General features: G+C 44.0%; 1 protein-coding gene across 4 annotated transcripts in view; it reads left to right on the top strand.

Annotated features, from left to right (window-relative positions):
* SGMS1 (sphingomyelin synthase 1) overlaps positions 1-13,031 on the top strand; it is a 100,290-nt gene that overhangs the window by 83,130 nt on the left and 4,129 nt on the right. For all 4 annotated transcript variants that reach the window (XM_050898800.1, XM_050898803.1, XM_050898802.1 and 1 more), the window contains 2 exons: positions 3,157-3,999; positions 9,975-10,092. In XM_050898800.1, coding sequence (XP_050754757.1) covers positions 3,377-3,999; positions 9,975-10,092 — 741 coding nt within the window. In that variant the 5' untranslated portion in view covers positions 3,157-3,376. The remainder of the gene's footprint in view (positions 1-3,156; positions 4,000-9,974; positions 10,093-13,031) is intronic.

The raw sequence follows: 13,031 nt of genomic DNA, 5'->3' as shown, positions 1-13,031 counted from the left end.
AGTCAAGCAATTCTTCTGTATTGTACCTTTAATAACATTACTGATGGTGAGTTTAAAGCCCGAGCAAGTTTCTGAATTGATGGTAGTTCTTAGCAATATTGCCAAACCCTGCAGTTTTACTGCAAGACACACACATTTGCTATTTCTCATAACGCTGCCAGGCCAGGTATCATGGGGTTACACCAGCATATTATGACTCTTGTGCCAGGATCAGAGTAGTATTTGCAGTTGGCAACAGATTTGTGTTCTTTTAGGCTCCACACAGAGCTCATCTTAAAACCTACTAGCTTAGCCGCGGCAGGAGGAGATGCACGTGCGTGGTAAGTAAAGAGATGTAATTTGAAGGTTGGCTACAGGCTCCTGAACGATGATGAACGCAGCCCTTTGCACTGTGTCTTTGGGATCCTGAATCCTTAAGCACGCAGGAGGCTTGCGGTATGTTGTCAGGGGCTGGACAGAAAGGCTGGTATGTCGGGAGGATAACGGTTAAAGATCTGCTTTCCTCCTTTCTGAGTGGTTTGGGAAACTGATTCAGTCACTCCAGCGTTTAAAATGGAAAAGGTTTAATATTGCCCCACCTCGTGGTGTACACAGAGTGCTCCGACAACCCCAAATCCGTGCTGCATTTGTAAAGCAAAACTTGGAGAGGCAGCTGATGTAGCTGTTAAACAGCATGGGAAAATACAGTCCTGCTGCAGACTAAGAGCCCAGGTGTTGTAACAAGATTAAAAAATAAATAACTTAGGCTTTATCAAGATTATAAGGTGCTACCCTCGGAAACAGCAAGCCCGTAGAGAAGTCTGTTAGTATTAGTTGTGAATTTGATGCTGCGCAGTTTCTGGTGCTGCGTCTCATGGATTTCAACCTGAGTTTCGACCCTAGGACAAGTGTGAAAGCGTGTGTTGCATTTTTCCTTCACATAGACACCGATACCTTGAGTTGTGAATTACTGGTGCATCACTTGAGACTGAAATATTGTGGACATCAAAAAGGTGATGGTGTTTTCATCTCCTTGGTCTGCGGTGAGCGAGTCAAGCCACAGACGTAAGTAAGCGAGGTGGCTCAAGGCTGACATCGCCCTTAGTGCACAGGCTGAGGCCAAGCGGGGAGCTGGAGGCAAAACATCTTCCCCTAACTGCTGGTGACACCAACTCTGCCAACTTACATGGAGTAAGGATGCAGGACTCGTGCCTGAGCTTTGTGCTGCGGCTGGTGCCAGACGCAGGATTTCAGGTGCCCTTGTGATAACGTGGCTACAGTGAGTACAGCGGAGACCAGCGTGGTGGAGAGCTGAGCTGCTCTCCTTCGGTCAAAGTCTTGTAGGAGTTTCTAATGTGGGTTAACATGCATAATTCAATCCATCCTTTTTTTTCCACGTTCAGAGCTGTGTAACTAAATACCGATTTGCTAAACACAACTTGAATAAAGAAGCGATCTGGGGCTAAAAGCCTTCCTCAGCACATATAATCCCACTGAAAAAAAGAAAGAAGGAAAATAGAGCTGTATCCTCTCTTCCGCTGTTTTAAAACAGCGTAGATATTCGCAAGGGGGAATATTAATCTTCATCCCTGTTTGCTCCACGGATTTAAATACATGCGCAGGCATGGCATGCCCAGCAAGTGAGGGGTGGCGTACGCAAAGTACTGCCAGTCCTTCATCCAGAGCTTTTTTTTTTTCCTCAGTCGCCAGACCTGGTTCATTCCACGGAGAAACAGATTAAAAACTGCACCTTGTTTCTTGCTCAGTTTAGAGGTAGCAGGTCAAGAAATATATTTATGCGCAGCATGGTCACATTTTGCGTAGGAGTATAGCTCTGTATCAGTTTTGTACCACTTCTACTCAAATCATGCCAGTAGGGTAGATTATTTTGGTTTTCCTCAGTGGCAGCTTTGCTCCCTGCGATGAAACACAAACATCTGGTAGCTTGTAAGAGGCTAAAAATATTCTTTAAGCTGATAAAGGCATGATACGACTTTTGAAAATATGAAGTGTGTTTTCCCCATGCTGTTACTTTCTTTAGGTCACTTTGTGTTTATGATGCCGCAGCCTCCTGCAGGAGAGACTTGGTCCGGGGGATGGCAGGCTGGAGACGGAGGTTCTGGCTGTTTTCCTCTCTTTGCTCTGGGGAGGACCATTTTTTGTTTGTTCGTTGAATAAACATCTCAAACCTGGGAATTTGCTGGTGGCGTTCACTGCCACGTGATCGCCGCCTTGTGCTGAGGATTTTGCTGCTTTTTGTCTCAAAAATGCAGAAAGATGTTCCAGAAAGTAACATCTATTTTCCTGTAATTTTTGTATTGGAAGTGATCAGCTTTTCTAAGCTTTCTAAACTATTTTTGTAATTAATTGGGTGCAGAAGTTTGTTACCTAGTTCCTTTTTCTTTTTTTTTTTTAAAGTTTCATTTTTCTACTGGTTCCTTTTTTAGCTGATGACAAACATTTATTTGAATTGTAGCGGTATACCATGGAAACCATAAAATTTACCTTGAAGAGCTGCTAAACATCTGCTAGAGTTCTGCAAACCTAAATGCTTTGGTTTATTTTTCTGGCTAACCTGCTTGGTCATTGATTTTCCTGCTGGTGCTTTGGCCCAGAGAGTATAAACTTGCTTATCTACATCTTTTTTTTTTTTTTTTTGTGTTGCTGACCTGTAGAAAAGTAGCTTTTGTGGTACACCAGATATTTTTGCCTTGCAGAACGAAAAACAGGCTTCCTATTCACTAACTAGGTGCAACACATTGTGTTAAGATACCAGTCTGTAAGGGGGAGAGAAGGTTTGTGACATGAATAACACTAAACATTTGCTCTGTAGATCCTTAAATCCGTTAGTATTATGATTTTTAAGAGGAGTTTGGGTACTGGTTATGGACCAGAGCTGCATAATAATAGAAAATTTAACAAATATAGAGCAGAAAGGAGTCCTTCCCACAGCTGCAAAGTGGTGTTTATAATACAAAACTGTTGAAGTTCTTGAGACATCAGTAGCAAGCTCGGAAAGGACAGTGCTGTGTGTACAAGGCTAGAGCTCAAACCCATTAGTCTTTTCCATGCCAGAGTCTAGCTGTTCTTTTGCAGTAATTTTGTCTTTAAACGTGAATTGCAAACTATTGGTAAATGCTGTCCTAATGACTGGTTTGGGATTTTTCTCCTCCCCAGGAAGAAGAATGCCAACACGAATATGAAGTGAACCGTTTCCTATGCTTGCCACAGCGCCTGAATGCTCGTATCGGGTGGCTAGAGACGGGGACTTGCCTCTCGCCAACCTGCTTCCTCGGACAAGATGAAGCCAAGGAGGAGTTTTCTGACGCGCTGGAGTCGCAGTGACTGCTGCCCAATTTAAAATCGATGTCAGACTGTGCCCCGGCTGCCTGGCGAGATGAAAGAAGTGGTGTTGTGGTCACCCGAGGAGGTGACGAATTGGCTAACGGAAAACGCTGTGCCGGAGTATTGTGAGCCATTGAAGAGCTTCACCGGGCAGGATTTGATCAACCTCACGGAGGAGGATTTTAAGAAGACGCCTCTCTCCCGGGTGTCTTCCGACAGCGGACAGCGGCTATTGCACATGATTGAAACTTTAAAAATGGCTCACCACATCGAGGCTCACAAAAATGGGCACGTCAACGGGCACATCCGCATCAGCATGAGCAACACCACGCGCGAGAATGGCTTTAGCAGTAAAATGAAGCTGAACGGGATGCCAAATGGGTATAAGAAGGAGATGATAAAGATCCCCATGCCAGAGCCAGAGCGCTCACAGTATCCTATGGAATGGGGCAAGACTTTCCTGGCTTTTATTTATGCACTTTTTTGTTTCGTCTTTACCACAGTGACTATCTCAGTCGTTCATGAACGAGTGCCTCCCAAGGAGGTGCAGCCTCCCCTACCAGATGCATTTTTTGATCGCTTTGATCGGGTGCAATGGGCTTTTTCTATTTGTGAAATCAACGGCATGATCCTTGTAGGACTGTGGTTTGTTCAGTGGCTGCTCTTAAAATACAAGTAAGTAAAACCTTTTGAAAACCGAGTGCTAGGGTATACTTCTGACAGCTTTTGGAGGTCAGATACTGGTTTACATCCAAAGAAAATGAAACTTCTTGTGGTATTTCTGCTTTTGGTTTCCCAAACTGAAATAGATATCATGCCATAGGGAGACTGCAGTTTGTGTGGGCTTCTTGTGCAGAAGGGAGAAGCTCAGTCCAACTGCTACCTAAGAAACTAAGAAATAGCCTTGGTCTTGTTTGCCTGCACAGTTAACGTGAACCCTTTTCATGTGTGAAAAGCCATGTCGTGGTTTAACCCCAGCCGGCAGCTAAGCACCACGCAGCCGCTCGCTCACTCCCCCCCACCCCTGGGATGGGGGAGAGAATCAGGAAAAAAAAAAAACCTCGTGAGTTGAGATAAAGACAGTTTAATAGGACAGAAAGGAATGAAAAACGATGATAATGATAATAATAATATGACAATAGCAATACTAAAAGAATTAAACTATACAAAGCAAGTGGTGCACAATGCAATTGCTCACCACTCGTTGAGCGATGCCCAGTTAGTTCCTGAGCCGCGATCCGCTCTCCCAGCCAGCTCCCCCAGTTTATATACTGGGCGTGATGTCATATGGTATGGAATAGCTCTTTGGCCAGTTTGGGTCAGCTGTCCTGATGGTGTCCCCTCCCAGCTTCTTGTGCCCCTCCAGCCTTCTTGCTGGCTGGGCATGAGAAGCTGAGAAATCCTTGACTTAGTATAAACACTACTTAGCAACAACTGAAAACATCAGTGTGTTATCAACAGTATTTTCCTACTAAATCCAAAACACAGCACTGTACCAGCTACTAGGAAGAAAATTAACTCTGTCCTAGCCGAAACCAGGACAAGCCATGAATTGGATGTAATGATGTTCTTAACTCAGTTGACTGTCCTGTCTATTTAGAGGGAGCACAGCTTACATTGTTGTGAACACAGCCGCGTACCAACTTGGGATCGATGTAGTGTCTCTGTAGTTTGCCTGATGTAAAGGCCTACCCTAAGATTATGATACTCTTGGACAAAACCAACAGGCAGTGGTTTAGTCCGTGCACCTAGACAGTGTTGCGTGAAAAAGTGTCGAAGTACCTTTTCTGCTTGACATTAGATGGGACAGGTAATGTCAAACACAAAGTATGTCAAAAGCTGATCATAAAATATGCAAAAGCATAGATATGCAATGAATTTGCAAGGTCTTAGTGGTTGTCTGCCTCCTTGCTCATACTGGTCAGAATTGCAAGGGTGAATTTGCCTGCCAATGGAAGTAACCTACCGCTTACCCTCTACAGAGTGCGTGCGGGCGCTTAATTAAGGCTATTTATACTGCCGTAAATCCACGCCTTGGGCTGCCTTACCACGAGTGTCTCATATAAACCCATGTGCTGCCATGGCTGTGAATGAAGTGTTCAAAGTCGAGTGGCTTTAAGCAGTATGAGGTAGCATGTCACCTTTCCTTTCAAAAACCAGGCACAAGCATGTCCCTACAGCTGCCCAGCCCAAAGAGGGTCTCCTCCTCTGCTAATACAACATCTCATTCTTTACCTGTTCACTGACTCTTTTTTGTGATTCCTATGTAGGAAACTGAGGAAGTAACGTAATTTGGGCCCCACCGCGTGAAATACAAGATCCTTCGGTTCACAGGACTTTGTAATGACCTTAGAATTACAGATTTCCCTTTTTAAAAGAAATAAAAACAGAGGCCAATGGATCACTCACCCTTATAATGGAGAAAAACATTAAAACTTAAATGTAAGCATGTGGTTCACCAGTTTTATAAGGTACAGGCGGCTTGAAAAGAGAGAATTGCTGAGCTGGGGTAGGATACCCTTGTGCAACACAGCTGTGGATTTCCATAGGAACGTAACAAATGTTTAAGGAATCCACAAGACCGAGACGATGGTTTATTCATCTTTTCTGCTGCTTCATGCTACTTAATGTATTTTATCAGGTGAAATTTTAAAACCATTGTATGCTTTTACAGAGGTGGCGTTCCTTAAAGGAAAGTTTCTAGAATGGTTAATTTATTGTTGTCATAGGACCGTAAAAATCTGTGGAAATGCTTTTTTTTTGTGGGTGTGGTTTTTTTTTTTTAAATGTGCACATATATACAGGAGGAAGGATTTACCCCGACTTGGCATCTTGTTTTGTTTATGGCTGTAAGCTTCAGTATCACTCTTACGTTGGTACCTGCAGTGCTACCAACTGCACTCCAGCTCCTCTCCCCCCTGCTCCAGTTGTCTCCGATGAATGTGGGGGACCATTAACTTTCTTGGGGTCTCTGAGCATAAATGTTGTTCAAAACCAAGGGAAGCACCTAGAGAAGGTGACATGGGATTGCCCTCAAGAATGGGGTGTCAGGTGAATAGGCCAATATGAGGGATCAGACACCCTGCGATGGAGCTGAGCGGAGTCTTTAGATTAAGAACAGCAGGAATCCATAAGGTCCTTGGAGATTTTGAAACAGTGAGACATGGGTTGACTTGACGATAAAGTATGTTGGTATCGTTGATAGATGTGAAGATTCCCCCCCTCCCCCATTTGCTTTGATGCATTCATTTTTCCTTGCTTTAGAAGGGCTCTTTCTGGTGTTAGGGGAGGATTTCAGGGAGTCGCAGAGCTTTCCATTCCCAGTATCAGCCCTGGAATAGCTGGTCAGCGCTGGTCAGTGTGTGTACTGGTCAGGTAATGCTTCGGAGACCAAAAGTCTTCTTTTATGTCAATGAGCAGAGGTATCAAAGTCCAAGAGGCCCAAGCTGTTGGTAAGCAGCAGAAAGGGAAGAAAGGGAGAGGTGCTCACGGGAACAGGAGCCCAGTGAGGTGGCTTTATCTGGAGGACCTCATTCTCGTGGCTTTGGATGGTGAACCACTAGGTGCTGTAAAAAGAGCTGAATCACTTTTGTGGCATGGGTTATCACCTCCCTTTGAAACTTAATTCGAGAATAAAGAGAGGGAATTAAGCCAGCTCGACCTTCCTCACTTCTCTGACCTTCTGATGGTGTCAGGGATAGCCATTGCCACACTCCATTCGAGATCTGAAGATAAGATGTAAAGCCAGGTGATTGCTGGGCAGGATGAGACCTGGTTCCTCGCCTACTTAGATGATAGAGATACCATTCACGGATGTCTCCAAGTGCAACCTCAGGGTCACTGGTGAACCAGCAGCATTGTTACCCATGAGCTGAATTGCAGCCAGTGGCTGGGTTGAACCTTTGACTGAAGGAGGCAGCTTCATAGTTTCAGACTTTTTGAAACACTTTTCTTTGCCAAGCAGTGAAATTCCTATTGCTTATCCTACCAGATCCATTATTTGCCGATAACCTGATTTCATCTAAGCTGAGCTTGCTGTTCTCCCAAGCAATGAAGGACGATAGAGATGTGTCATTCATGATACTGATCACTCAGGTCTTCCTTGTTTAGTCCAGGGATTGCATGATGATGTTGAATAAGACCTACATGTCCTTTTTGTTGGACTGCAAAGTTGGGGCCAAAATGGAAGAGGGTATTGGGTGTGTCTGTCCGTGTCTGTCCAGCTAACCACAGTGCAGGTTTCCCTTGGCCCCTGTTACTGCTTTCTTGCCTGAAAATTAATTTTACGTTCAGGCAGAGACTGGAGTTTCTGGCTGGCTTTGGGGCAAGGCACTAGATGTAGTGCGAGGAAATCAGTGACAGCTTTCTTTGAACATCCATACAGAATACTGTCCATGGCGTTGGGTTGGTTTCTCACCAGAAAGCAGGAGCAGGATGGGTGTGCAGATCTTGGCTGGAGACTCCGGGCTGCCCACGCCTTTTTCCGCACACACCATGGGGAGCTCGAGGAGTCCAGGCGAGCTGCCGAGGCAGAATTAACTTCTCTGGGAAGCATTCCCAGATGTTTTGGGAGAAGTACAATGCTGGGTTTTGGCCATGCTTGACATCTGATTCAGCCTGCGTGCTTGTGGGATTGAAAAAGCGAAGTGCTCGCTACCCACGTTAGGTGAGGTCTAGATAGTTGTAATAAAAGTTGTCTTGGCCAGTAATAAGCTTAGAGCTTGTACTTGCTAGCTGGCTCATAATCACACACACATGCACAAATCCTTTTGAGAAGGGAAAATATGAGGCTTTTTACTTTTTTTTTATATATTACAGTACAGAGCACTTTGACGCAGACTTTCCTAAGCTAAAATATGCTAAATCCAGCTAAACCAAGAAGGTTTGTGGGTAATTTTAATTTAAAAAAAAAAAGTTCAGCGCTCGATAAAACACTACCGCTTCTTTGGTCTCTCAAAATACAGTGCTGCTCAGTCTTTAATCCCCAACCCCCCCGTTTTTCTTCATACCAGATTATAAAGAAAAGCAAGTTCATGTCTGGTTATAAAAGCCAGGCACAAGTGTGAGATCTTTATCAGAACACCCTTCCGAGAGAAAAATTCCCCATACGAAACACAGAGGAAAACCACTGCCCCAATGGCATGGTGCCTTCCACTCTTAAATTTCAGTCTGTGGAGCTACATTAATAAAGTATAATTTTTTAATTCCCAGCTTTGTCCATGTTTACACCAGGAGGGGGGAGAAAAAAAATGAAATACTGTGTTTCAATAGCAGTGAGCACTTGAGTGTAAAATGCATTTACACTGCAATAGTTGAAGCTTTTCTGATAAATTGAGACACTCAAGTTGTTATTGATCTGGCACTGCGAAGTCATACTCCTCCGAGAGTGGAGCACTACAGTTTAATAACTCTGGCAAAAGCTATTAAAAATAAAAAAGATGGCCAATTTTGAGCTTCGAAAGAGCTCAGCTTGACAGAAATATTATTTTTTAAAAAGTGAATGCTTCAAAATAGCAACAAATGAATGCCAGAACTTGCAGCTTGTGTTGTAACCCTTGTATTCCCCAAATGATCATCATTGTAAATAACAACGATTTGAAGTCAACCGAAACCAACGGGGTCTGTAACCAGCAAGACGCAAAGGGTTGATGTGGTTAGGGTCACGAACTGCTGTAACTGGATTTGCCCTTGATTTTTGTAACGCTGGCAGCGATTTCTCTTCGCTGAACTCTACGCGAGCTCAGATGGAGGTTGCTCCTGTCCTGATGGATGTGCCAGAAGGGGTTTAATTCTCGTAGCTCTTTCCTTGTGACGTTATTAGCTGGTACGTAGCAGTGAAACTCAACGGGCCGGTTTTGGGGCTGGCTGTCGCTCCTGAGTCGAAGCTGCAGCTCTTTATCCCGTGTGCTCTTGCTGGTTTTGCACAACTGCATCACGGTACCCCAAAATTGCATCTGCCCTCTCTGCGTACGTCAGCGACTCGCTGGCAGCCCTCAGTGAATAAATCTCTTGGCAGCTATGGCTGTTTGCCTTGAGAGTGGCTTCCCGTGAAAGCACCCTGTCCGGTAGCCAACGCAGCTCTAAACTTGTATTTTGGAGGTTTTGTTGCTGATGTGAATTACTTCCTCTTTAATGCTGCTCAGGAAAGAGGTGTTCTCACTCGTTTGGGTCATACAAGCTATTTCTTCTGAAGCAGCCCTTTGTAATTACTAAATGCGTGTGTCAGCTGAAATAAACTTACTCCTTTTCATCTTATAATGAAAATATTGTAAATTTATCCCCTGCCTTGAATAGAAAATTAATGACTGCTCAAAGCTAATGGAGGGAGGTTTGGGCATGAAATCCCTTTTAATGTCTTCAACACTAAATCTGCACAGGCTTTTGTATTCTAATCCTTATATTTCCTGTAATCACCTTCATGGGTAATGTTAGTTGAGTTGCTCTTGTGTTTCTGACCTGTAAAGCGTGGGAATATTTGTAAAGTAATTCAATATTCTCAGGTGTAAGCTGATACGGTCACCAGTGTCAAAAGCATTGTGAAAAGAACAGTTGGTAGTTTAGTTTATTTACCTTTGCATATTTTGTTTGCATTGAGTGACCTCCTTATTTTTTTCTCTCTTTTTTTTTTTTTTTTTTTTTTTTCCTTCTAGGTCTATAATTAGCAGAAGATTTTTCTGTATAGTTGGCACACTATACCTGTATCGGTGTATTACAATGTATGTGACTACACTCCCAGTACCTGGCATGCATTTCAAGTGTTCTCCAAAGGTAAGCTTCTTCTGGCTGCCTTTCCATATTTTAATCTGTATGTTTTCCCCTTGTCCTGCTGTTAGCAAAACTGTGAGCAACGCTTTCTCAATAATTGTTACTAATTTGAAAATACTAGTTTGGCATGATGGGGACATCCTTCTGCAGATCATCAGCTTCCCTCTCGGTGAAGGTGGTGACAGTTGCTTTGGGGCAGCGCAGGCATTCCCACCCTTTTCGAAACGCTAATGTACGCAATTTCTGTAGCATTTTCAACTAATTTGCTCGATCAGCATTTTTCTGTCTCCACCGAAGCAGTCGGAAGGTGCGCAACCTGCGGAGGTGCCATGTGTGACTCATTTATTTCTAAACACTTCAGCGTGTCAAATCCAAGTATGATTTGTATTTGAAAATGGCCCAAAAGAGCCTTTTCTAAGGCTGGTGAAACTCTGTCTCCTTTGCAGCCGTTTGTCCCTGCGTATATTTTTGCGATTGTGTTAGCACAAGGACTTGCCACCTCCTCCCCAATCTGGCGCTGACTCCTGTTTGTTGTGCCGAGGAACAAAACGGGCTTGCGAAAGCCGTGGCTGAAACCAGGCTACAGAGGCAGAGGTGCTTAGGCAAGACTCTTGTAGTCAGCCCCGAAGGCTAATTCGCGTGCTCGGGGTGGAGATGGGACAGGGATGGTGGTGTTGCATCCATCTCATATCACACAAGCATTGGTGTAAGCGTGGTCCTTACTGCAACGTGCTGTTTGTGGTAGGGAAATGCAGTCTAATACAGACTGGACTTCTACGGTAGGGAGCAAGGTGCATATATTAAACACAAATGCTCTTTGTCCGTAGTGGTTCATCTCCGTGGCCCTCCTGGAGTTGTTTGTGCTATAGCTTGATTTAAGCAGGAGAAAGGGGAGGGGGGGGGAAGTAATTTCTGTGAAATATCTACTGCACTCACAGTTAACGGCTTTGTGTGCACAAGCCGTAAGTTAGATGACAGGTAGTAAAATCAGTGATTTATGGGTCATAGAATCCTGATTCGACTCGGTACACGTTCTGTCGCTGTTTTGGTGAGGATTGCTGGTACATACAAACAAAGCCGAAATGCTTCGGTTCCTAGGGGAAATAAAAGCCGACAAATGTGCTACGCCGGTTGTTTGACAAGGCAGAGCGTTTGCCAAGCCACGTGTGACTTTTTGAGGGACTGAAGTCTTTTGTAGAGAGAAGCGAGGGGGAGAGGAGTCAACATTTGTATTTGATCAGTCAGCCATTATGAAATTAAAAAAGAAAGAACACAGGTATTTATGGGCTGAAGTGAGTAAATCTGCCATTTTTTGGAATTTACAGCGTTGGCAAGTCTGTCTCATTACTCAAGACAAGCCTATGTTGTGCTTTTCCGTTGCCCCGATAAGACTAAGGATTAGCTGGGCTTTCTTGAAAGCTATAAATGTACTGGTGGGAAAAGAATAACCTCTGAGCACCTTGTTGAGTTATATATGATTGTGAAGAGTGGGCTTTCGGGAGCATTTTAATGTTTTGTAAGGAACTGTTGGCAGGAAATGTTTAATTGCTGCAAAGACCCTGTTTAAATCTATCAGAAATTAATAATTTCCACTTCTTAAAGCAAGACCGAGCTTTAAAATAAAAGAAAAACATGCCTATAATGGCCAGCCAGGGGGATCTGTGTTTCCTTCTCAGTGTTAAATGGTCGCCATGGATTTTAAAACTTTGTAAAATGAGGTAAGGATGCAGCACACGTGTAGTCACGTGCATTGATCCATTAGTCCTGCTCCTTTGAGCTCAGATGGTTCCTGCTTCGTGTTGGGTCTCGGAGGTGCTCGGTACGTCCTGGTTGCGCTTGTCCCACGGCATCCGTTTTCTTTGTGGATTTGTTTAACATTTGGGCTTGTTTTAGAGCTGGGAGCAAGCAAAAGCAAAGTCTTGGGACAGTGCCAGCTGCCCTTTGGTCGCTTGGGAGGAGGGAGAGGGGCGTCCTCACCAGAAGGACTTGGTTTGCTTCTGTTTGGCTTTCCTGAGGCCAAAAATTGAAGTTTTTTCAGAAATACCCTCTGAGCCAGCACCGTGGGTTGGAGGTGGGTCAGAGCAAATCCATCAGGTGCGGAGGAACGTCCCCGTTGCTCGCGTGGATTGTGTGAGTTAAAGCCAGGGCAGAAGTTTGGCACCGTGCTCTGGCAAACGCCGTATATGTTTCTTTTGAAATATGAAATGGAAAGAAACGATTTTGAAGACTTTCCAAGGCGGGGCGGTGGGAGGCCTTAGAGTTTGGAGTGAGATACTCTCTCCTGTGTGTTGAATCTGGGTTTCGGCAGTTGGATGTACAGCTTGGGCAGTTCACCCCGTGTTCTGTTGGATTCTCATCTGTAGGGCCTGCACTGTTACGAACAAGATGAATTAAATTAAGCTTGATTTATTTTAGAGTGCATTGCCTCTTGAACAGAAGGAAAACAGATGTTTAGAGAACATGACGGAATTCTAGCTATAGCGGGAAATACTTTTAATTCCTTTTTATTGGTGAAGCTGGATTTTTTTGAGACCGTATTACAGAAGTCATAGGTTTTCCAAGAGTCATTATTCTGAACCTCACTGTATAATGTATATCTGAACCTCCCTGCCCATTGTATATCCTAGTGCAAGAATATCACGAATAACAAGAGATCTGAACCCATCAGCTCTGCTTGAAGATTCCCACTAAAAATCATTTTCCTGCACAGCCGCGAACATTAGCAAAGGCTGCCAACAAGACCTGGGAGAAAGATTACACCTTTACATGGTAGCAGCAATAAGTCCTTATAAATAACATAGAAAACAATTTTTGCTCACCTACCTGTTTTACCGTAAGCGTAGCATTCTGAGTGTAGCCACTGACAGGAGTTTAACAACTTTTGGACCATTTTTTTGCTTTGGTATTATACTGAAAAGTTGCCATGTTTTTCATTGCAACTG

Source organism: Gymnogyps californianus, chromosome 6 (genome assembly GCF_018139145.2).
Source record: "Gymnogyps californianus isolate 813 chromosome 6, ASM1813914v2, whole genome shotgun sequence".
Lineage (NCBI taxonomy): Eukaryota > Metazoa > Chordata > Aves > Accipitriformes > Cathartidae > Gymnogyps > Gymnogyps californianus.
This window is presented reverse-complemented; position numbering and strand designations above follow the sequence as displayed.